This window comes from Gorilla gorilla, chromosome 23, assembly GCF_029281585.2.
Source record: "Gorilla gorilla gorilla isolate KB3781 chromosome 23, NHGRI_mGorGor1-v2.1_pri, whole genome shotgun sequence".
NCBI lineage: Eukaryota > Metazoa > Chordata > Mammalia > Primates > Hominidae > Gorilla > Gorilla gorilla.
Genome location: NC_086018.1, coordinates 37134055 through 37156233, shown reverse-complemented (window position 1 = coordinate 37156233; position 22179 = coordinate 37134055). Strand labels below are relative to the sequence as shown.

The following is a 22179-nucleotide window of genomic DNA, read 5'->3' as shown; positions in this document are numbered from 1 at the left end:
GGTCCGCGCGCTCCCGCCCCGCCCCCTCCTTGCGCGCGCTCGCTCGCTGGCGCCGAGGAAAACGTTGCGCAGGTTCAAAAATGGAACGTCGGCGGCGTGAGGGAGCGCGAGGGGGTGTGCGCGCGTGCGCGTGCGCGTGCGCGCCCGGACGAGGGTGACGGGGACCCCGCCAGCCCCAGCATCGCGCGCCGCAGCCGCGGCCCCGCAGCTCCGCCCCCGGCCCGGCCCGGCCCCGGGCCCGCTCGCCCGCCGCCCCGCATGGAGCTGTCAGCCATCGGCGAGCAGGTGTTCGCCGTGGAGAGCATCCGGAAGAAGCGCGTGCGGAAGGTGAGGCTGCCCGGGGGCGGCTCCCAGGACCCCAGTGGGGTCCCTCCCGTCCCCAGCACCGCTCCCTCCACGCTGGGGCTGAGGGGGAAAGCGGGGCGCGGGGGCCCCGGCAGCCCTGCGCTGCTGGGCCCGTCTCCCCAGCCCGTGCCTCAGTTTCCCTGCCACCGTGTAGGGCGAGTAGAACAAAAGTTGTCGCTCCAGGATGCTAGTGGCGGCCGAGCCCGCCTGAGCTGGAGATTAGGATCGGACGTAGGGATCCTCAGCGCCATCCCACATCGCTCCCCTTTTATTGTAAATATGGGGAGACTGAGGCCCAAGTTGAAAGGACTTGCCTAGCACGTTATGGTCAGAGCTGGGTCTTGAACTCGGGACTCTGGACGCTTGGCACCAAATCCTTTCAAGTTGTAAGTGGAGCTTTGGAAAAGTCTCCTCCGGCCTCTGAAGTTTTCCTGCTGGACTTTGGCCTTTTCCGATCCTGCCCCCTCTACCCCCACCCGAGCACATCCCTATTCCCCGCCCCCACCCCCACCTCAACTCCTAGCCCAGGCCAGGGCTCTGAAGCCCGCCCCCTGCGCTGAGGCATCCCCTAGTCTCCTACCCCATCTGCCTTCTTCAAAACATACACCCTGCAATTTAAGGAGGTGTCTGTTCTGCTGGTTTCAGAACCCCACACTTTGGGGCTGGACTTTGTCTGGGCCTGGCGTCTACACCTCCCGTGCACTTGTTTGGCGAGGGGGCTCGCCTAAGGCTGGGGAAATCCTTGGGGAGAAGTTCCTTTCCTGGTATGCACTACTGTCCTTCCTTTGTCTCCTCCTCCCTGCAGCCCTTTGGGAGGCTCCAGGCCGACTGGGAGGGGCCTTAGGGGGTCACCTCCTCCCATTTAACAGAGACAAAAACTGAGGCCCAGGCAGAGGAAGTGACCTGCTCAAGGTCACCGAGCAAGTTAGATAGAGAGGTAGAGCAGGAGCTCAACTGGGCTGATTGGCAGCCCATCTTCTTTCTCCATAGAGAAAACTCAGTCCTGGCATCTCTGGCCAAGGGTGAAGGTCAAGGTGGTCAGGAGCATCTTTTCTTCCTCCAGCTGTGCTTGGGGTTTTACTCTTCTGATTGAGGCAGCTGTTCCTCCTCCTTCTCCTTTTTCCTAGGGTTTCCTCCACTTAAAAGAGAATTAATTTATTCCACAAAGCTCAGTGCTTTTCGTGCTGTGTAGCCTGAAGCAGGCACAGCACTAACTCCCTCTACGATGGAGCCCACAGGGTAGCACAAGAGGGCGAGATCATCATTCCTTCGACCAGTCACTCAAAATATTTATTGAGGATCGGTCAGGTACCAGGCACCAGTCTAAGCCCCAGGGATCCATCCCTTCCCTCAGGGAGCTGGCATTCTGCAGAGGCGGCACACACTGAATGAGGAGATACAGACAGATGCCTTCAGATGGAGCTGTGTGCTCTGCAGAAATAGAACTGCAAGGTGCCAGTGGAGACAGCATGGGAGAGGGTCATCAGGGAAAGCCTCTGTGAGGAGGTATCATATTTTGGTCTTAAAGTTCTGGCGTGCAGGGGCTTCACTCACAATGGGGTTGGACTGTAAACTTTTTTTTTTTCTTGGCACCAAGATCTCACTCTGTCACCCAGGCTGCAGTGCAGGGGCATGAACATGGCTCACTGCAGCCTCAACCTCCCCGGCTCAAACAATCCTCCTGCCTCAGCCTCCTGTGTAGCTGGGACCACAGACAAGTGCCACCATGCCCGACTAATTTCCTTTTTTCAGAGACAAGGGTCTCACCGTGTTGCCCAGGCTTGTCTCAAACTCCTTCCTGGGCTCAAGCGATCTTCCAGCCTCAGCCTTCCAAAGTGTTGGGATGACGGGCTTGAGCCACCATAACTGTAAACTTTTAAAGCCTGTGAGGAAGGGAGGGGCCTGGCTCTACTTTCTAACAACCACGGGGCTGACCACCCCTTCTGAAGGTGGAGACTTTGCCAGTCTTCCATGGGGTCCTGCCAGGGTCTTTTGAGTTGAGAATCCTCAAGTCACTGGCCCATTACCTCTGAGCCAGAGGCAGCCACTCACAGACTGAAAGGACTCAGCAGATGGGGGAGGAGCGTGGGGACTACCCCAGAGAGGAATGTTTTCGTATTTGGAGACTCTTCCAATCTAAAAAAGAAAGTAAGCGTTCCCACCTGTGCACTGGGGCTCTAGACACTGTGGGTCTTTGGCCACGCACGCACACCTCCATGCAGTCTCAGCTCCCAGTGTGTGACATGAGCCCTGGGCTTGGGCCTCAGGAGCCTCAGAGGTGGCTGGAGCCAGACGCACTCCTGTGCTGTCCTAGGGAGGGCAGTACGGGGTGGGCATGCAGCAGTCGCGGTTATATGGGTTGGCGAGGATCTGGTGGACAGTCCCCAGATTGTGTTTGTGTGTTGGGGAGACACCTGTCTGCAGATGGGATTTGGAGTTGGGCTCCTTTGGGCCTTAACTGTCCTTCCGAGTGGCTGTAGGGGCAACCATGAGACTCACTGTGTCTGCTTCTCTCTCTTCTCAGGGTAAAGTCGAGTATCTGGTGAAGTGGAAAGGATGGCCCCCAAAGTAAGCTCCTTCATGTGTGTGTGTCTGTCTGTCTGCCTACCGACCCATGCATTCCTCCACCTGCCTTTTGCCCCCTCCCCTGCCTAGCTTTTAGCTCCAGCTACTCTTGTAACTGGACAGCTGACCTTGATTTAATCATCATCTTCTCTGGGCCTCAGTTTCCCCCTGGACCACAGGAGGGTCAAGGTGGGTCTCCAGCTTCTCTTCTCACCCTGCCCTCCTGAGTGTTGAGCTCCTCTGCTAGTTGGAGCTTCTGCTCTCCCTCCTCCCCTCCCTGTGGCTTTTCTTGGCAACTGGGAGGTGAAGGCCCAGCATCTGCTGCTGGAGATGGCTGCTGGACAGGAGGAGGGGCCCCCAGCTGCTTTAAGCACAGTGCTGCATGAGTCCTCAGTGCTGTGTGGCCAGGGGCAGAGCCTGAATCCCCCTCACCTCTGGACGGCACTTTCCAGTCTACAGAGCAGGTGCCCATACAGCTTTGTAAGGTAGGTGTGATCAGGCGCTCTCAAGGTGAGGAAACAGGCTCAGAGAGGGTAAGCAGCTTGCCTTAGGTCACACAGCAAGTGGAGGCAGAGTTGGGACTTGAACTAGGCCTTCTCCTTTTCAGGTGTCTCCTCTGTGCCTTCCCAGCCTCCCATCTCAGAGTTGGGAGGCAGGGAGCTGCATCTGAGACCTCCCAGCTTCTCCACCTCTCCTGCTGAGGCCCCATCAGGAACCCACCAATGCCCTCCAGCAGGGAGTTGTTGGGAGGGGGGGGGAAATGAGCTAGTCGTGGGGCCTCCCCATTGGCCTGTGGGTGCCCCACCCCCTGCCCCGCCTCCCGGAGACTGACTCCTGGAAACCCCCTCTGCCCAGAGCTGCTGCTGTCGGGCAGGGACTTTTTGCTGTGCTGGTGGGGGCTGACCTGGTATCGGGTCCTGTGGGCATTCTCGGGTGATGGTGGGGAGAGACAGCAGAGAGGAAGACAGCCCACAGTGCCTCAGCTTCCCTTTCTGCAAAATGGGTTCAGAAACCCAGGCCCTGCACTCGTCTCACAGGCTTGGTGGCCCTGTGGGATGAAAGGCCTGGGCACATGTTCTGGGTGACCTGTGGATATCCTGATGACAGGGGTTGGGAGCTGGCAGGCCGAGAATACACTCCACCCCTCACACCAACCCCCACTTCAGTTCTCCCTTCCCGAATATTCTGAGGGCTGAAGGAGAATCCCTCCCCTGCCGCACCCAGCTGCTAGAAGGTGGGCTTCCAGCCTGAGTGAAGGGGGCAGTAAAGGGAGTGACGGTGCCCAGAGTGGGCAGCAGGAGCACCGCCTCCCTGGGCGCGCACACCCCTGCCTCTCTCACTTCGCACCAGGAAGCTGTGGCCACCAGCTGTTAGCCTTCAGGACACTATTGGCTATTTTTCCTCCTCTGGAGACTCCACTCTTTGGAAGATTCTCTTCTGTAAACAGGCCGTTATGAATGAAAAGTTCCTTCCCCCACTTTGATTGATCCTGGATGTGAATCCATCTGCCCACTGCAGCTCGTCAGGAGGGAAGGAACGAGGCTCCCAGAGCAGAGGTCCTCAATGCTTCTGTTGCGCTGTGCCCCTAGCCTGGAGACCCATTTGTTTCTTAACATGCTGAGGCCACCAGATGGGCCCTCATGGCTGCCTCTTCTCACCCCCCTCCATTTGGTCCTGGGTTCTAGGCCTGGCTGCCCACCCGACAGGCATGAGCCCTGGGACAGGGGCCCACCATGGCTGGGTCTCTGCTTCCTCATCTTCGAGTTGAGATGGTGAAGCCTCCTTTGCAGGCTGCTGTGAGGGTGAGAGGGTGGATGTAATTTAGCGAATGCATGTTCAGCCCAGTCCAAGTGCTTTAGTAAACATTTGGTTTTAAGATTAAGTTAGATAGATAGCCTAGCTGTTCTTTTTGTTTTCCCCAGTCAGGAAAGGGACCTAAGGGATTCCATTCTTCTCAGGAGTTCAAAGTATCCTTAGAAATCATTTAGGCCAGTCCTCTGATTTTTCAGATGGGGAAACTGAGGCCCAGAGAGGGTTGGTCCTTAAAAAAATATAACTGCCAACCCCATGCACTGTGGTGCCCACTTCATGCCATCCACAGTGCCACCACGGTCTGGGAGTGAGGCAGGTATGGCTGCTAACCATCCCCACCTCACTTGGGGGAAACAGAGGTTCACCCTGGGGGAGAAGCAGGGGAGCCAGCTCTGTCTTCCCCTCCTCGGGGGCCTTGCTTGGAGAAAAAGCTGAGAAAGAGGGTGGGGGGTGGGGAGTTAGGCAGGCTGTGTCCTCCAGGCCTGGGAGCCTTGGCTGGGCAGTGCCAGCCTGGGTGGGGGTAGTCATTCTCCTGCTCAGCATCTGCCCTGTAGGTGGGGAGACTTACATTCTTCTCAGTAACAGGAACCATGATTTAAGTGGATACTCTGGGATGGGCATGGTGGTTCATGCCCGTAATCCCAGCATTTTGGGAGACTGAGGTGGGCGGATCACTTGAGGTCAGGAGTTCCAGACCAGCCTGGCCAACATGGCAAAAACCCCGTCTCTACCAAAAGCATAAAAAATTAGCCAGGCATGGTGATGTGCGCCTGTAATCCCAGCTACTTGGGAGGCTGAGACAGGAGAATCGTGCCACTGCACTCCAGCCTGGGCAACACAGTGAGACTCCGTCCCCCACACACACAAAAAAAAAAAAAAAAAAAAAAGTGGACACTTTGTGCCAGGCGTAGGCTAAACCACTACATGCCTTGCCTGTTTTATCTCCCCAGCAAACAAGTGTGGCAGAGGGGCTCTCTTGCTTCTTCTGGAAAGCACAGCAAATGGCACAGGGAGGGGCTCGGGGCCCGGGACAGGGAATGTGACATTATCAGGTACAGGTGCCAGCTGTGCCTGAGGCCTCCAGATAACATTTCAGCCTGTCCAGGGCCCTGCTGTTCCCCCTTCCAGAATGACTTCCTCTCTTCCCCACTTGTGAATGGTTCTCCATCGTTTTGGAAGGAGTGGCCTATGGAGTTTTAGGAATGATGTCAGTGGTCACAGCCATGGCCAGGCTGTCAATAAGCCCCTCAATTATTATGAATCACTTATTCATAATAATGAATCAGGCATTGACTCTTTGAACCACTCATAGCAACCCATTTTACAGATGGAGAAACAGAAGCCTACAGCAAATGAGGCCTTGCCCAGGGTCATAGAGCTGGGCAGATGTGAACTACGGGCTGCCTGATACACAGGCAACTCCACTAGAGATGACTAGGACTCTTGCCTGCTGGCCTTTTGGCCAGTTCAGTGAGAAGTGCTGAGGCTTTCCACCTCTGAAGGTTTACAGCTGTGTGACCCAGGGCAAAGCCCTCAACCTCTCTGTGCCTCACTTTCCCCACCTATAAAAATGAGGCCCTAACCTCACAGGGCCCTGCTGAAGATTGCCTGAGACAAGACAGGATTCATTAACACCCTGCCAGGGGCAGAGTGGGAGCTGTCGCCACCCAGGCTGGGGAGACTGGAGTTAGGAGCCGCAGGCTTTTACGCTCCCTGGGCTTTTCATTGATTTAACTCAGGCTTATTTGCCTTCACTGTGTACCACACTGATCGAAATGCTTTCCGTGGCTTAACACATCTAATCTTCACTACAGCCCTATACGACTGGGGTTACTGGTGGGCCCACTTTAGGATGAGGCCCCAGAGCGGTGGCGTCTCCTGAACGAGGCCGCACCCCGCAGTCTGGACCAGAGCCCGTGCTGTGTCTCCTGTGCAGCAGCTTTAAATCGGAGTGGGGACTGGGGCTTGGGGGTTGGCCTGGCTCTGCGGGGTTCCGGGTGGTTCCACCTGCCCCAAGGCCGCCTGCGTCACACCTCAGCAGCGCCTCCAAACCCCGCTTCCCCCGGCACCCCGGGAAAGGCCGGCGGGGGTCCTGCACCCGCTGCGCCCCTTCCCACTGCGTGCCCTCACCGCACCAGGGCGAACCCTGCGCGGCGGGGCTCTGGCTGGGCGGCCGGGGCTTGTTTACCCGGCCGTGGGGCGGGGCGGGGAGGTCACGTGGCGGTGTTTATCTCGGAGCCGGCGCGCGCCGTCCCTGTCCCCGCCCCCGCCCCCTCGGTTTGCCGGTAATCCCGGCGCGCGCCCCTCCCCGTGCGTGCGTGCGCGCGACCGGCGGGGGCGGGGCCTGGGCGCTCCGCCCCCTCCCACAGGGTGATCGGTTCCCGCCCCGCCGGCGCCGCGAGCCCAGTGCAGACCCCCGCAGTCCCCCGGTGTCCACGCCGCGGTCCGCGCAGCCCAAGCAACGAGCGTGTCCCCAGAGCCCTGGCTGCTTTCCACTCTCCCTCCCCTGGTGTGGGAAGGGTGTCCTGGGACTTGCGGGAGCCCGCTTTTCTCCAGGCACCCGAGGGTCTCCGATGATCGTGGGGTCTAATCCCTTCGATCCGCGGCGCCCACGCTAGTGGCGCGCCCCTGGGTTGCCAGCGCCCGGCTCTTCGGAAGCGCGTTCCCCTCGGCGCCTCTGGGCTCCTGCACTGCGGAGGGTGCGGTGCGGCGCGGCGTCCTCCTTACCGACTGGGTCCAAACAATTAAGACGCTGGTGCCGCCCCTGCCCCCCACTTGGGGCTGCACTCGGCAGCCAAGTGCGACCCTGTCATCTCAGACCCAGCTGCCCGGGCCGGCAACCACCCCTTCTTCATCCAGCCGAGCCTTTCGGGGCGCCCACTGTGCGCCGCGCCCTGCGGTCGGACACTGAGGACCGGAGGGGGGGCGACGCCCCCTCCCGCGGGCTGCACAGTCGGGGGTCCCAGACGCGGTGGCCTGGGAGGAGCCTGAAGGCGGAGTGTGGCCGAGAGCCAACACGAACCGGCCGCTGACTGGCTCAGTGACGCTGGGCTGGCTGCCCAACCTCCGTGTCTCAGTTTCTCCATCTGTAAAATGGGGGTAAGAACTAAGCACCTACCTCGCCAGCGCCTTTTGAGGATGGGTGCGGTCCTGGCGGTCCCGGCCGCACACCTGCTGTTACTGTAGTGGTCATTATTCTTGGGATGAGGAAACTGAAGTTCAGAGAAGGGTTAGGACCTGCCAGGATCCACACAGCAGAGACATCAGCAAGCAATGGGCAGGGCGGTGCGGAGGAGCACGCTGTGGAGAGAGGAGCACGAAATTCCCCTTCCTACCAGTTAGAGCTGAGGAGATTCAGCCTTTTCCGGGGGGAGGAAGGGTTAGAGTGTCTGCCAGCCTCTGGTGGCTTCTGCTGTAGTTTCGCTTTCGGCATTCTGCAGGGGCTCCCCAGCCCTTCCCAGAGCCCCGGGCGGGCCTGAGCGGGCCACTTTGCGGGGGCTCTGCCGGCCAGGGTGTTTCCTGGTCCATTAGTGATTATGGCCAAGGCTAGGTATAGCTGTAAGGAGGGTGGAGGAGGGGCAGGCTCGTCCTGCTGGCAGTGGGACAGCCTGGGAGGGATGTCAGGGAAGGCTACAAATACCTGACTCTTAAGGGTCGGCTAGGAGTTGACTGGAGGGATGGGGCACCCAAAGGGAGGGAGGGCCGGCTGGCAGGGGGCACATGGGAAGGGGCAGCCCAGGCTCAGGGCTTCACTGCGAGCCCACAGAGGCCCGACACCAAGTGGGTGTGCCAGAGTGTTAGAGGAAGCAAGGAGGCGAGCATTCTGTCGTTGGGCAGCATTTTGGGACTGAATTAGTGTTAGGTAGTTCCCGGGATACTGTAAGGTAGAGGCCTCAGCTCTAGGGACTGGGAGGCGGCAGGGCAGGGGCTCTCCCAGGCTCTTTCTGCCTTTTAACCCCTCGCTAACACCCATTGCCTTCCGTCTTACCTAGCAGAGCCTCTGGCCAGGACCATAGGGCATCGCTTTGCTTTTGTCTGTATATGTTTTATACACAGTCACACGTCGGTTAATGACAAGGATACATTTTGAGAAATGCATTGTTAGGTGATTTCACTGTACGAACATCAGAGTGACCTTAGCCACACCTAGATGGTACAACCCACTGCACGCCTGGGCTGTGTAATAGAGTCTGCTGCTCCCAGGCTACAAGCATGCACAGCGTGTGACTACTGAATACATCCAAACGTAGAAAAGGTGCAGTAAGAATACAGTGTAAAAGATAAAACTCGGGACACCTTCTAGAGCACTTCCCAGGCACAGAGATTGCGGAGCTGGAAGTTGCTCTGTCACCCAGACGCATGTCACTCACTGTCAATGAGTGCAATGTGAAGACCTGGTCTATTGTCAACATTGTACACTTACGCTACACTAACTTATGCAGAAATATTTTTCACATTGAACACTTAGGCTACACTAATTTATACAGAAATATTTTTCTTCAGTAATAAATTAACCTGAGCTTATGGTAACTTTCTTACTTTATAAACTTAACTTTTTAAAACTTTTTGTCTCTTTTTGTAGTAACACTTAGCTTAAAACATAAACATGTATGGCTGTACAAAATATTTGTTTTATATTCTATAAGCTTTCTTCTATTTAAAAAAGTTTAATTTATTTTACTTTTAAAGTTTTTTTTTTAATTTTAAAATAAAATTTATATTTTTATTTTCATTGTTTTTGAGCTGGGGTCTTGCTCTGCCGCCCAGGCTGGAGTGCAGTGGTACGATCTCGGCTCACTGCAACCTCTGCCTCCCAGGTTCAAGCGATTCTCCCGCCTCAGCCTCCCGAGTAGCTGGGATTATAGGCGCCCGCCAGCATGTCTGGCTAATTTTTGTATTTTTAGTAGAGATGGGGTTTCTCCATGTTGGCCAGGCTTGTCTCAAACTCCTGACCTCAAGTGATCTGGCCACCCAAAGTGCTGGAATTACAGGCGTGAGCCACTGTGCCCAGCCTTAAAGCTTTGTTTTTAAAACCTAAGACACTGGCCTTAAAGCTTTGTTTTTGAAACCTAAGACACAAACACACACATTGGCCTAGGCCTACACAGGGTCAGGATCATCAAGATGTCACTAGATGACAGGAATTTTTCAGTTCCGTTGTAATTTTATGGGTCCACCATCACATGCGCAGGCCGTCATGGACAGAAATGTTATTCGGCACTTGACTGTACATATATTGTTTTTAATGGAAAAGTTTTTATGTTTGCGTCGATGGTGAGTGATACTGGTTTTTCCATTTATGGAAGTCATAGTTTGCTTTTAAAATAATTTAAACCAAAAAAGCTGCTCTAAAGGCAGATACGAAGTAAACAGGAGTGTTAGTGGAACGAGGGCGTGGTGGGTGTCACCACGGTGGTTCCACAGATAGGTGAGCTCTGGAGCCACTGCGCTGACATCACAGGGTCTGCCCCAGCAGGAGGGTGCTCCCTGGCTGGGTGGCGAGGGTAGAAGATCCCATGTAGCATTACCTGGGGGCCTGTGCTAGGCCTGCTGAACCATTCAGCCACTAGACATTTACCAAATACCTGCTGTGTACCAGGCCCAGAGACAAGGGAACTTCAGACCTGGCTGTGGCCTGGGTGGGGTGCACTGAAGAGGGAGACTATGCTGGGGATGGGGATGGGGTTTGGAGGGCGGGGAGGAACAGCAACAGCAGCAAACACAGTGCACTGAGGACACATCAGGCACGCTGTTACTCTTGTAACACCCTCTAAACACTTGGAAGACACATCTCATCAGCACAAGAGTCCTTTACAGAGGGGGACGTTGAGGCACAGAGCTGTTCAGGAAGTTGCTCAAGGTCGCACAGCTAGCTAGGGGCAGAGCTGGACTTGAACCCAGGCCGTGAGCGTGCCCCCAGAGCCCTGGCTCGTTTTCACCCTCTCTTGCCTGGTGTGGGGCTTACAGGCGCCCTCTCTCCTCCTGGCACCCGAGGGTCTCTAGTGATCGTGGAGTCTAACGAGGAGTTGGACCCAGTCACATTGTAGAGTGATATGAATGAGGGCAGCTCTGGTGTTGCTGGAGCCCTCAGGAGGCCCAGACTGGGTCTGTCCTTGAAGTAGGTGACAATGACACCTTACCAGGACAGGGTGAAGGCACACTTGCAATGGGCCCTGGGTCAGCAGCAGTGGCCTCTGCTGGTGCACCTGCCCAGTAGAAGTGATGGCTCTGACCTTTTTTTTTTTTTTAGACAGAGTCTTACTCTGTCACCCAGGCTGGAGTGCAATGGTGTCATCTTGGCTCACTGCAACGTCTGCCTCTTGGGTTCAAGCAATTCTCCTGTCTCAGCCTCCTGAGTAGCTGGGATTACAGGCATGCACCACCACACCCGGCTAATTTTTGTATTTTTAGTAGAGATGGGGTTTTGCCATGTTGGCCAGGCTGGTCTTGAACTCCTGACCTCAGGTGATCTGCCCACCTTGGCCTCCCAAAGTGCTGAGATTACAGGCGTGAGCCACTGCACCCAGCCCCGACTCTGACCTTTCATTCCTCTCCCCAGGTACAGCACGTGGGAGCCAGAAGAGCACATCTTGGACCCCCGCCTCGTCATGGCCTACGAGGAGAAGTACGGTGTCCTCGGCATCGCCGGGTGGGGCTTAGGGCCGGCTCAGAGGCTTCCCAGGAGCCTGCTGCTGCCTTGGCAGGGGTTGTTGGGGCAGGGTAGGGGTGTCCGATGGTACAGGCCAGCCCAGCCTGCAGCTGGGTGAAAATGGTGGGCACTGAGTCCCAGGGCAGCTGAGGACCCTGGGGCCCTTTCCTGTTGTTGGGTGATTTCGGTCACTTCCTTTACCCACCCGGGCCTCAGTCTCTCTGCTGTCAAATGGGCCACCCTGAAGAACACACCGATTTCCCAGGGTGAAACCTCAGAGGGGCTGTAAGAGGTTTCTGTTCCAGTGAAGAATGTTAAAATGCTTCACAAAGATGCCCTGTGTGCTAGGAGGCGGCACTGCCAGTTGTGCGGGGGTGACAGATCAGAGACGGTGTCTCTAGAGGACCTCTTAGGGCAGGAAGGAGTGTCTGATGAAGCTCAAGGAAGGCTGGGCAGGAGCGTGGGCTTTGGGGCCGGTATTTCTGAGTTCTGGCCTGTCCCCCTGCCACCTCCTGTCCAAGTGGCCCAGGCAAAGTCAGTCTTCCACCTCTGCCAGTGCCCCTCAGGGAAGCTGAGCACACCCTAACAGTTCTGTGTGCCCTCTCTGGCCGCCCTCCCCACCAGCAGGCAGTCCAGGTCCCCTGCCTCTCCCAGCCCGCCTGCCTTGTGCGGCTTGGGACCATTTCACAAAATCATTTGTATTTGGCCCCTATGGCAACCTCCTGAGGCAGGAATGAGGGTTTTGTTTGACAGAGAAGGAAACTGAGGCTCTTACCTGGAGCCTCAGAGCAAGGACCTGGCCAGGGCTGCCACCTCCAGGTGGGGGCTTTTCCACCGCCCCTCGCTGCTGGGTTCTTCTGGCTCCTTCTCCAGGAGATTTCCTGCCATGGATTCAAAAGACAAATTTTATTGTTCTTTCCTTTTAAAATCAGGGTGTCCCCATCCCAGGGTTTCTTTCTGCCTCCCAGGTGTGTGGTGGGGCCTTGGTCCAACAGGGTGCGACACTTGGGAATCCCATGGAGCGTGGTAAGGAGAGCAGTGGACAGGTATCAAAGGCCTGGATTCTAGTCCTCCACCAGGGGCCCTTTCCCTTTGGTCCATTGGTGTCCTGCTGGGGATGGATGCTCAGTGGATGGTCAGACATTTGCAATAGATGCCGTGGGGTTCATTGGTATGTGCTAAGCTCAGAGTAAGAGCCTGGCCCAAGGTCACACGAGGCCTCCACATTCTTTCTGTTGTCCACATGGCCTCTGTACTGGGGGCTGCAGAGAGTGTGGATGGAAAGAACTGAAGTAGGAGGCAGGATGAAATGACTGAATCTCCCCATTACTTTCGGCAGTTGTTTGGAGTCTCTGGTTGTGTTGTCTTATGTGTCATGTGTAGCTTCGTGGCATTGTCAAGTTGTGCTTTTTTTTGTTTGTTTCTTTGAGACAGGGTCTCACCCTGTCTTCCAGGCTGGAGTGCAGTGGTGCGATCTTGGCTCACTACAACCTCTGCCTCCCAGGCTCAAGCAATTCTCCTGCCTCAGCCTCCTGAATAGTTGGGACTACAGGTGTATGCCACTGTGCCCGGCTAATTTTTGTATTTTTGGTAAATGGGGTTTTTTGTTTGTTTGTTTTTTCTTTTTCTTTCTTTCTTTTTCTTTTTTTTTTTTTGAGATGGAGTCTCGCTCTTTTGCCCAGGCTCTGGAGTACAGTGGCATGATCTCGGCTCACTGCAAGCTCCGCCTCCCAGGTTCACACCATTCTCCTGCCTCAGCCTCCCGAGTAGCTGGGACTACAGGTGCCCGCCACCACGCCCAGCTAATTTTTTTGTATTTTTAGTAGAGACAGGGTTTCACTGTGTTAGCCTGGATGGTCTCGATCTCCTGACCTCGTAATCTGCCTGCCTCAGCCTCCCAAAATGCTGGGATTACGGGCATGAGCCACCGTGCCTGGCTGGTAAATGGGGTTTTGCCATGTCACCCAGGCTGGTCTCAAACTCCTGAGCTTAAGTGATCCACCCATCTCGACCTCCCAAAGTGCTGGGATTACAGGCGTGAGCCACCGCACCCGGCCTGAGTTGTGCTTTGTGTTTTTGATACATGGGAAGGCATCTGCTGGGCACTCAGAACAGGCTGGTTTTCATCCTGTCCCCCGACAAGATGGGACAGACAGGGTAGGAGCTGGTCCGCTCTCCCAGGTTCACAGAGATCCCAAATTCGGGGGAGTCTGTGCAGAGCTTTACTTGCAGAGGGACTAGCCATTCCCGTCAGCTCTCCTGGGACATTCAAGGTAAATTGGATTGACAGGCTTCTGTATCACTCCCCTGGGAGGAAAAACTGAGCCACGTTTTTAGGGGGTCCTTAGGAGCACGTAGAGCAGAGCCCGCACATGGCCCTGGAGCCCCATAAGGACCCACTGTTTTTGGAGATGCTGCAAGTCCCCCCTCAGCAGTTGCCCTCCACATTTGTCAGATGGGAAGACCTTGGCCCTGGGAGTTGAACATCTGACCCCGTTGTTATGGCCTCAGCCAGGCAATGGGGAGGATTGGTGGGCAGGCCTGTGGGGAGTGTCCCCTCCCTGACAGACAGCAGAGGGCGGGCGAAGCGGATGCCTTCCCTTCCCTTAGATGTCACCAGTGTTTCCTTTTCTTCTGCCACCTGCTTCACACCCCAGGGAGGAGAGAGACCGAGCATCGGGGTATAGGAAGAGAGGTCCGAAACCCAAGCGGCTTCTGCTGCAGGTAACCGGCCTGCCTTTGTGCCTCCTTTCTCCCCCTGCCCAACCCCAAGTCCCCCTCTGCCCCTTGGAGCATTTGCACTGGCTGATTGAGCTGATCTGTGTCCCCTCCCCTGTACCACCCAGGGCACTGTGGGGTGGGGCACTTGGGTAAGTTTTGATGGGAGGAATTGGGAAAAGACTGCGTGTGGGGCTGGTGCCCGGGGAAGACAGCCTGGGTGGGCGGTGCCACCTGGGAGGGGGAGTAGGCATATGGCCAGTGGAATCCTAGAATTCTCAAAGCTTAGAATCTTGCTGTAAGGAAGCCCTGAAAGCTTTGAGCCTTTCGATGCTCAGAATCCCTAAACACAAAATTATCATTGAGAATCTCAGAAACATAAACTTGAGAATTGAGGAAACATGAGAGGCTGGAGTTTCAGAATCTAAGAAACAGAATCTTTTTTTTTTTTTTGAGACGGAGTCTCGCTCTGTCGCTCAGGCTGGAGTGCAGTGGCGCGCGATCTTGGCTCACTGCAAGCTCCACCTCCCGGGTTCACGCCGTTCTCCTGCCTCAGCCTCCCGAGTAGCTGGGACTACAGGCGCCCACCACCACGCCTGGCTAAGTTTTTGTATTTTTAGCAGAGACGGGGTTTCACCGTGTTGGCCAGGATGGTCTCGATCTCCTGACCTCATGATCCGCCCGCCTTGGCCTCCCAAAGTGCTGGGATTACAGGTGTGAGCCACCGCGCCCGGCCAGAAGCAGAATCTTAGAATTATAGAACTACAGCCTTGGAATGTCAGACCCCTAGAAGTGTGTCATTTTTGAGTGGGCCTCCTGTTCCAGCCTTCAGTCAGCTGGGGACCCAAGCCTCTGCAGCATCCCGGAGTACCCACGTCGTAGGTCTTGGGGGCCTTTCCTGACCTCAGTGCTTTGCAGTGACAGGCACGTGGATCTTGGGGCAGTGCAAGTCACAGGTTGAGTCTCCCTGATCCAAAATCCAAAATGCTGCCACGTGCGGTGGCTCACGCCTGTAATCCCAACACTTTGGGAGGCCGAGGCGGGTGGATCACCTGAGGTCAGAAGTTCAAAACCAGCCTGGCCAACATGGTGAAAACCTGTCTCTACTAAAAATACAAAAATTAGCTGGGGATGGTGGTGGGCACCTGTAATCCCAGCTACTCAGGGGGCTGAGACAGGACGGTCACTTGAGCCCGGGAGGTGGAGGTTGCAGGGAGCCAAGATCACACCATTGCACTCCAGCCTGGGTGATAAGAGTGAAACTCTGTCCCCCGCCACCCCCGCCCCCCGACAAGAAAAACAAGATCTGAAATGCTCCAGAATCCAAAATGTTTTGAGCACCAAAATGATGTTCAAAGGAAGTGCTCATTGGAGCAGTCTAAATTTCAGATTTTTCGATTGGGGATGCTCAGCTAGTATATATAATGCAAATATTCCAAAATCCTAAAAAAATTCGAAGTCTGAAACACTTCTGGTTCCAAGCATTTCGGATAAGGAATGCTCTGCCTGTGTGTGGTTGTAGGTAAGCCTCTTCACCTGTAAAATGGGTATGAAGAGAATACCCGCTCTCCTTAATGTAATAAGACCCACCAGGCAGGATATTGGAAGCCAGAAAGTCAGGATTCTTGGTCCACTTGTATGTGGTCCATGTCAAGCGTCCTTGGCCACTCCTGATTATAGCCCATGGAGGCTTTCGCCAGAGGGGGTGGGCCTCCCTTCATGCAGTGGGCATGTTCCATTGGGTTTGGCACAAATTGAGCCTAGGAAGGGAAGTAACATCTCCTGGACGTCTGTGTGCCAGGCTGTCTGCCCAGTGTGCCTCACAGATGAATACACTCCATCCACATACTAAGCCTGCAGGGCAGGTGTGTTCGTTATCTCTTCCCCTCTAACATGGCAACTCAAAGCAATAAACATTGATTATTTCCCATGGCTTCTGGGGGTCAGGAATTTGGGAGTGTGCTAGCTGGTTCTTCAGTGGTTCTAGGCTGGGCTGCAGTCAAGGTGTTGGCTGGGCTGCAGTCATCTGCAGGCTCGACCAGGGCTGCAGGATCTGCCTCCGAGGGGGCTGCTCACGTGCCAGCGAGTCAGGGCTGGGCGTTGACAGGGGCTGGGCGTTGACAGGGACTGGTCCTCACCATGTGGACCTCTCCAGAGGGCTGCTTGAGTGTCCTTACAGTGTAGCCACCAGCTTCCCAGAGTGGGTGACCTGAGAGATAGAGCAGGGAAGAAGCCACAGTGTCTTTTATGCCCTAGCCTGGGAAGTCACACACCACAGCACTGGGTGTGGGAATGGACTGCGCGTAGGTGTGAATTCCAGGAGGTGGGTGTGGTTGGGGCCCTCCTCGGAGGCTGGCTCCTACAGTCTCTTCATTGTTTCGCTGAGAAAGAAACTGAGGCCCAGGGAGGCCAGTAGCTTACCCAGGACCTGACTGTTGGCACCCGCGTCCCTTTAGTAGCTGTAGTTCTCTCGTGATGAGGTTGCCAAGGACGTAGAAGAACCTGCCTTGCAGAATGGTAGAATGTACTGGGCTTCTTTTTTTTTTTTTTTTTTTTCCAGACAGAGTCTCGCTCTGTCGCCCAGGCTGGAGTACAGTGGTGCGATCTCTGCTTACTGCAACCTCTGCCTTCTGGGTTCAAATGATTGTCCTGCCTTAGCCTCCCAAGTAGCTGGGATTACAGGCACCTGCCACCACGCCCAGCTAATTTTTGTATTTTTAGTAGAGATGGGGTTTCTCCATGTTGGCCAGGCTGGTCTTGAACTCCTGACCTCAGGTGATCCAGCTGCCTCGGCCTCCTAAAGTGTTGGGATTACAGGTGTGAGCCACTGTGCCTGGCCCGTACTGGGCTTCTGATGGCCTGTGAGCCCACTGGGAGGAGTGGGTTTTGAGTCAGCTGCCTACCGGACGTGCCTCCCAGCCACTGCAGTATTTTCCCAGTCCCCTCCCAGTTCAGCCCTCCTCCCATCACTGCAGCAGCCGGCACCTGGGGACATGTGATGCCGTTAACAGGCATGACTGTGAGTGGGACCTGCGTGTGTCATCCCTTCCCTCAGCTTGGAGGTGTTTGACCTCACAGGTCCCATCTGATGGCTGCACTATCTTCCTGGGAGCTCCTGACCTCTGGTAGCAGGTGGCAGGAGAAGGTACTGTCCCAGTGATCCAGAGTCTCCCAACATCTTGGCACCATGAATCTTTTGTAGATTCATGTAAATTCTCCCCAAGTAAATAAGATAAATCCCGACATTACAAACTCCAGGGGTGGACGGACTTGCCCTCCAGCTCCAGATGCATCGCGGGCAATCAGCAGAGCGGGTTGCAATCACAGAGCCCAGGAGCCCCCTGGAGGGGTCGGGGTGCATCTGCAGGCCAAGTGGAGCCCTGTCCCTTTGGCTGGGTAGCATGGGCATCTGGGGCTGTGTGTGCTGCTGGCCTGGCTTTGCCCCAAGCAACTCCAAGAGCACACCTTGGCCCTCTGCCTGCACCATCTCCCGGGTGAGCTGGCAGTGTCAGTTTTGGAGGTGCTCTGGCAAGCAAAGATGCCTTTCCTAAAACGAAGGCTAACTCTTTAATGCATCCAGATTTGTTTCTCTTGGCCAGTTTTCAATTTGTCCTTCTTGTATGCTTCTCTGCTGGGTATCAAAGGAGTAAACGCTGGGATGCGAGTGCTCTGTGGGGCCCAGAGGCAGGGCTGAGCTGGCAGAGCCTGGGGTTGCCCGGGGCCCACTCTCTGGGCTGGGGTGGGGTGGGGTGATGGCCAGCCATGGCATGGGAAGGAGTTGAGTGGGTAGACGTGGCATGGGAAGGGCATTCCGGGTGGGAGGAACAGCATGAGCAAAGGTGTGGCGGGTGGGAGGGTGGGGCTGACCCGCGCTGCCCTGGCTTGCCCCCGCAGCGGCTGTACAGCATGGACCTGCGGAGCTCCCACAAGGCCAAGGGCAAGGAGAAGCTCTGCTTCTCCCTGACGTGCCCACTCGGCAGCGGGAGCCCTGAGGGGGTGGTCAAGGCGGGGGCACCTGAGCTGGTGGACAAGGGCCCCTTGGTGCCCACCCTGCCCTTCCCGCTCCGCAAGCCCCGAAAGGCCCACAAGTACCTGCGGCTCTCGCGCAAGAAGTTCCCGCCCCGCGGGCCCAACCTGGAGAGCCACAGCCATCGACGGGAGCTCTTCCTGCAGGAGCCACCGGCCCCAGACGTCCTGCAGGCGGCCGGCGAGTGGGAGCCTGCTGCGCAGCCCCCTGAAGAGGAGGGTAAGGCGGCCCCAACCCAGAGACCCTCAGAGCTGGAAAGGGCCCTATAGGTCATAAGGTCCAGCTGGTTCAATGTCCGAAGAGGGCCTGTAGTGCTTTGTGGGGCCAGTCGGGTCTGGGCTCAGGGCCCAACACTAGCCCAGGGCTCCTCCTGTCGTCCCGCTCTGGCTGAGCTCTTGTCTAGGCGGGGAGGATGCACCCAGTGCCCTCCTCCCAAGTGTGCAGCCCTGTGTGAGGCCCTGAGCTGACTGAAGACACAGAGAGGAGGAGCTGGAGTTGGGGTGGGGTTGGGTGGTCTGCATGGCTTCCCACCTTGTCAACGCTGCCCCCATCTGTCTGTGTGTCTGACGCTGCAGCAGATGCCGACCTGGCCGAGGGGCCCCCTCCCTGGACACCTGCGCTCCCCTCAAGTGAGGTGACCGTGACCGACATCACCGCCAACTCCATCACCGTCACCTTCCGCGAGGCCCAGGCAGCTGAGGGCTTCTTCCGAGACCGCAGTGGGAAGTTCTGAATCACCGTTTTTACTCTTCTTAAACTGTTTTCTTTTGGGCTTGGGGTGGGACTTCCAGAGATAGGGATGGGTTGGGGGCGGGGTAATTATTTTATTTAAAAAAATACCGAGCAGCAAAAGGGGAGAAGATCCCACTACTCTCCCACCACCTGCCCTTTCTCTGAGGGACGTTTACCACGAGGCCTCAGGCTGGGGATGGAGAGAGTTGCTCTGGGAGTTGGGGTACCACCCCCAGGGCAGGATGGGGACAGGATCACCTGCCCGGGACACCACCATTATCACTCTCCTCTAGTGACGCGGCAGCTGGTTCTGGGAGTTAAAGGAGCATTGGAAGGCCCAAACCCTCTCCCTTGAGTGGCCACCCCAGCCTGGTTGGCTGGTTTTCCACTTTTCTCTTGTTTCAATTGGGTCTTTACCTTGAACTCTCCTCTCTGGCTTTGCGGTGGGCTGTGGAGGCTGGTTTTGACCAAAAGCGAGTGGGGCGGAAGGAAGGGGCAGGAGGAAGGGTTGAGGTTACTTGGGGCGAGTCCCTTCCCCTTCAGAGAGGCTTCTAACCTTCCCAGGGAGGAGGCGCCGCTGAGACCCTTCTGCTGAGAGCTCTGCCCTCCCCTCATCACCTGGCCTGTGCAGAAACGCTCATGCACACCCGGCTGCACAGGTGTGCACGCATTACCCTTCGCGTGTACGTTCCCATGTGCCCCGTGAAAGCATGTGTGTCTGCAGATGTGTCCACATGGGCCTTGCGAACCTGGGTTAGAAACCCTGGCCAGGCGAACGTGGGGTGATTCACAGCACAAAAGACCTCACCACCACACCTGCACTCACCCCACCTTGCATGCACCTTGCTACCTGTTTGCGGCTTTCAGCGGAGGGCAGGGGTCTGGCACAGGTGCGATGGCACCCCATGCTCCAGGCATACAGATGTGGTTTCTCAGCTGCACCGGGCCAGGCTGCGGGTGTGCAGGCGTCTGCTAAGTTGTGTGATGTATCAGCACAGGCTTTGAGACATCTGGACCCTGTCCTTCCTCCCGCGAGGGGTTCTTGTTCTTTCTGACTCAGGTGACTTTTCAGCCCTTCCAATTCCCCTCTTTTTCTGCCCTCCCCTCCAACTCAGCCAACCCAGGTGTGGGCAGTCAGGGAGGGAGGGAGTGTCCCACCACGTTCTCAGGGCAGCCCTTGACTCCTAAGCCCCTTTCTCCTTCCATTCTGCATCCCCTCCCCATCCAACCTAAATGCCACAGCTGGGGCTGAGCTGTATTCCTGTGGAGGGACCTCTGCCGTGCCTCTCTGAGATCAGGCTGTGCTGTGTGATGGGCAGGCTTTGCCCCAGCCCACCCCTGGCAAGGTGCACTTGTTTTCTGGTTTGTACAAGGTGTCCTGGGGCCCAGTGGCTTCCCTGCCAGTGAGGAGTGACTTCTCCCTCTCTTCCAGTCCTGTAGGGGAGACAAAACCAGATTGGGGGACCCGAGGGGAGCATGGAAAAGGCCGGCTCCCCTGTCTTTCCTTGGCTGTCAGAGTCAGGGTAACACACACCAAGAGTGGAGTGCGGCCGGCGAGTTTGAGACCTGCCCGCCCTCCCCGCAGCTCTGCTCTGTGTCCTCAGGAAGTCACAGAGTCTACTGAGGCAAGGAGAGGGTGATTCTTTCCCCAAATTCCTTCTTCCCTGGCTCCCAAACCAAAGACAGCCTGCAGCCCTTTCTGCATGGGGTGCTCTGTTGACAGGCTTCCCAGATCCCTGAGTCTCTCTTTCCTTCCTCCTCGATCTTTAGTTGTCCACGGTCAATTCAGTGCTTCCATTGGGGGACAGTCCCCTCCGGGATGACCTGATTCACCTCCAGCCCAGGGAATGGAATCTAGAGGAATACGTGGGGTGGGTCTGGACAAGGAGCGGCAGGAATCACCACCCATCTCCAGCTGTGGAGCCCTGTGGAGGGGAAGGGGAAGCTTGGGGTTCAGAGGGAACTCTTCCGGGAGAGGGGTGCCCAGCGGAGGTAAAGATGATAGAGGGTTGTGGGGGTCTCTAGTTGAATGTTTTGGCGCATGACTTTGGAACATGGCTGGCAGCTTCCAGCAGAAGTCACGCTCCCCATCCCCCAGGGGACATGGGACCTTTTTCCTGCTTCCTGGTCACTTTCAAAGAACTATTTGCGCAATCTGTGGGTCTGTGGATTCACGGGGCTTTCTGTGTGGGTGCTGCAGTTGCTTTTGTCTGCAGCAGCAGGACACATCTTTCCTCTTACTCAGCCCTTTATGGCCCATGGGGAACTCCGTGGCTCAGGGAGAGCTGAACTCCAGGGGTGTGACCTGGGACAGGTGGGCCTGAGGTGCCCAGCTCAGGGCAGCCAGGTGGCTCATGGGCTGTAATGAGCCAGCCCCCTGGGGGAAAAGGCTGTGGGCCGTTAGGACCATCCTCCAGGACAGGTGACCTCTATGAGGTAACCTATGGCTGTGGCCGTGCAGGCCTCCTTCCAGCCCAGCGTGGCCCAGTAGAGCAAGGCAGACAGCGACCTCCACCCCCGCAGCCCTCTTAAAAGGCCAGTACTCTTGGGGGTGGGGGGAGGGTTTAGAAAGCATTTGCCCACCTGCCTTTCTTTCCCCCAGCCCCCACCCGCTTTGAATGTAGAGACCTGTGGGCACTTTTCCTTTTGTGGTGGGGGGTGCGGAGGAGGTACCCCCACCCCTGGCACGGCCGCCCGGAATGCAGGACTGTCACTGCTGTTCGGGTGATGACCTCGTTGCCAAGCTCCTCCTCTCCCCTTGTTCTGGGGGCAGGCGCTGTGCTTCTGTGAGGTGGTTTAGCTTTTGCTTTATAAGTGGCCAGCTGCGGCCACCAGGTCTCAGCACAAGAGCGCTTCCTTTGCACAGAATGAGCTTCGAGCTTTGTTCAGACTAAATGAATGTATCTGGGAGGGGTCGGGGGCACGAGTTGATTCCAGGCACATGCCTTTGCTGAGTGTGTGTGTGCTGGGAGAGTCAGAGTGGATGTAGAGCGCGGTTTTATTTTTGTACTGACATTGGTAAGAGACTGTATAGCATCTATTTATTTAGATGATTTATCTGGTAAATGAGGCAAAAAAATTATTAAAAATACATTAAAGATGATTTAAAAAAAAGAAAATTCCTGGGCATTTGATCATTCCTTCTGGTGGTTGTCAAGTGCATCCATCCACCCACAGGCTTTGTGCGAGCAACAAGGCTGTTTATTTCACTTGGGTGCAAGTGGGCTGAGTCCAAAAAGAGTCAAGAGCCGAGGGAGACGGGGAGGGGCAGTTTTATAGGACTGGAGTAAGCAGTGGAAAGTTACAGTGAAAGGTGGTTAGCTATTGTCAG

The 22179-nt window shown here is 56.2% G+C and overlaps 1 protein-coding gene across 5 annotated transcripts; it reads left to right on the top strand.

The window, feature by feature from the left end:
* Nucleotides 1-21967, top strand: CBX7 (chromobox 7). Of its 5 annotated transcripts, none has more exons than XM_019018660.4 (6): nt 1-327; nt 2870-2913; nt 11282-11371; nt 14029-14095; nt 17984-18335; nt 18695-21967. In XM_019018660.4, the coding sequence occupies exons 1-6, from the start codon at nt 259-261 to the stop codon at nt 18847-18849; spliced, it is 777 nt and encodes a 258-aa protein (XP_018874205.1). In that variant the 5' UTR covers nt 1-258; the 3' UTR covers nt 18850-21967. The 5 variants fall into 5 exon arrangements, with proteins under 5 accessions (XP_018874205.1, XP_018874207.1, XP_018874204.1 ...); XM_019018662.4 differs by having other exon boundaries at nt 4-327; nt 11282-11347; XM_019018659.4 differs by having other exon boundaries at nt 4-327; nt 18692-21967.
* The last annotated feature ends 212 nt before the right edge of the window (nt 21968-22179 follow it).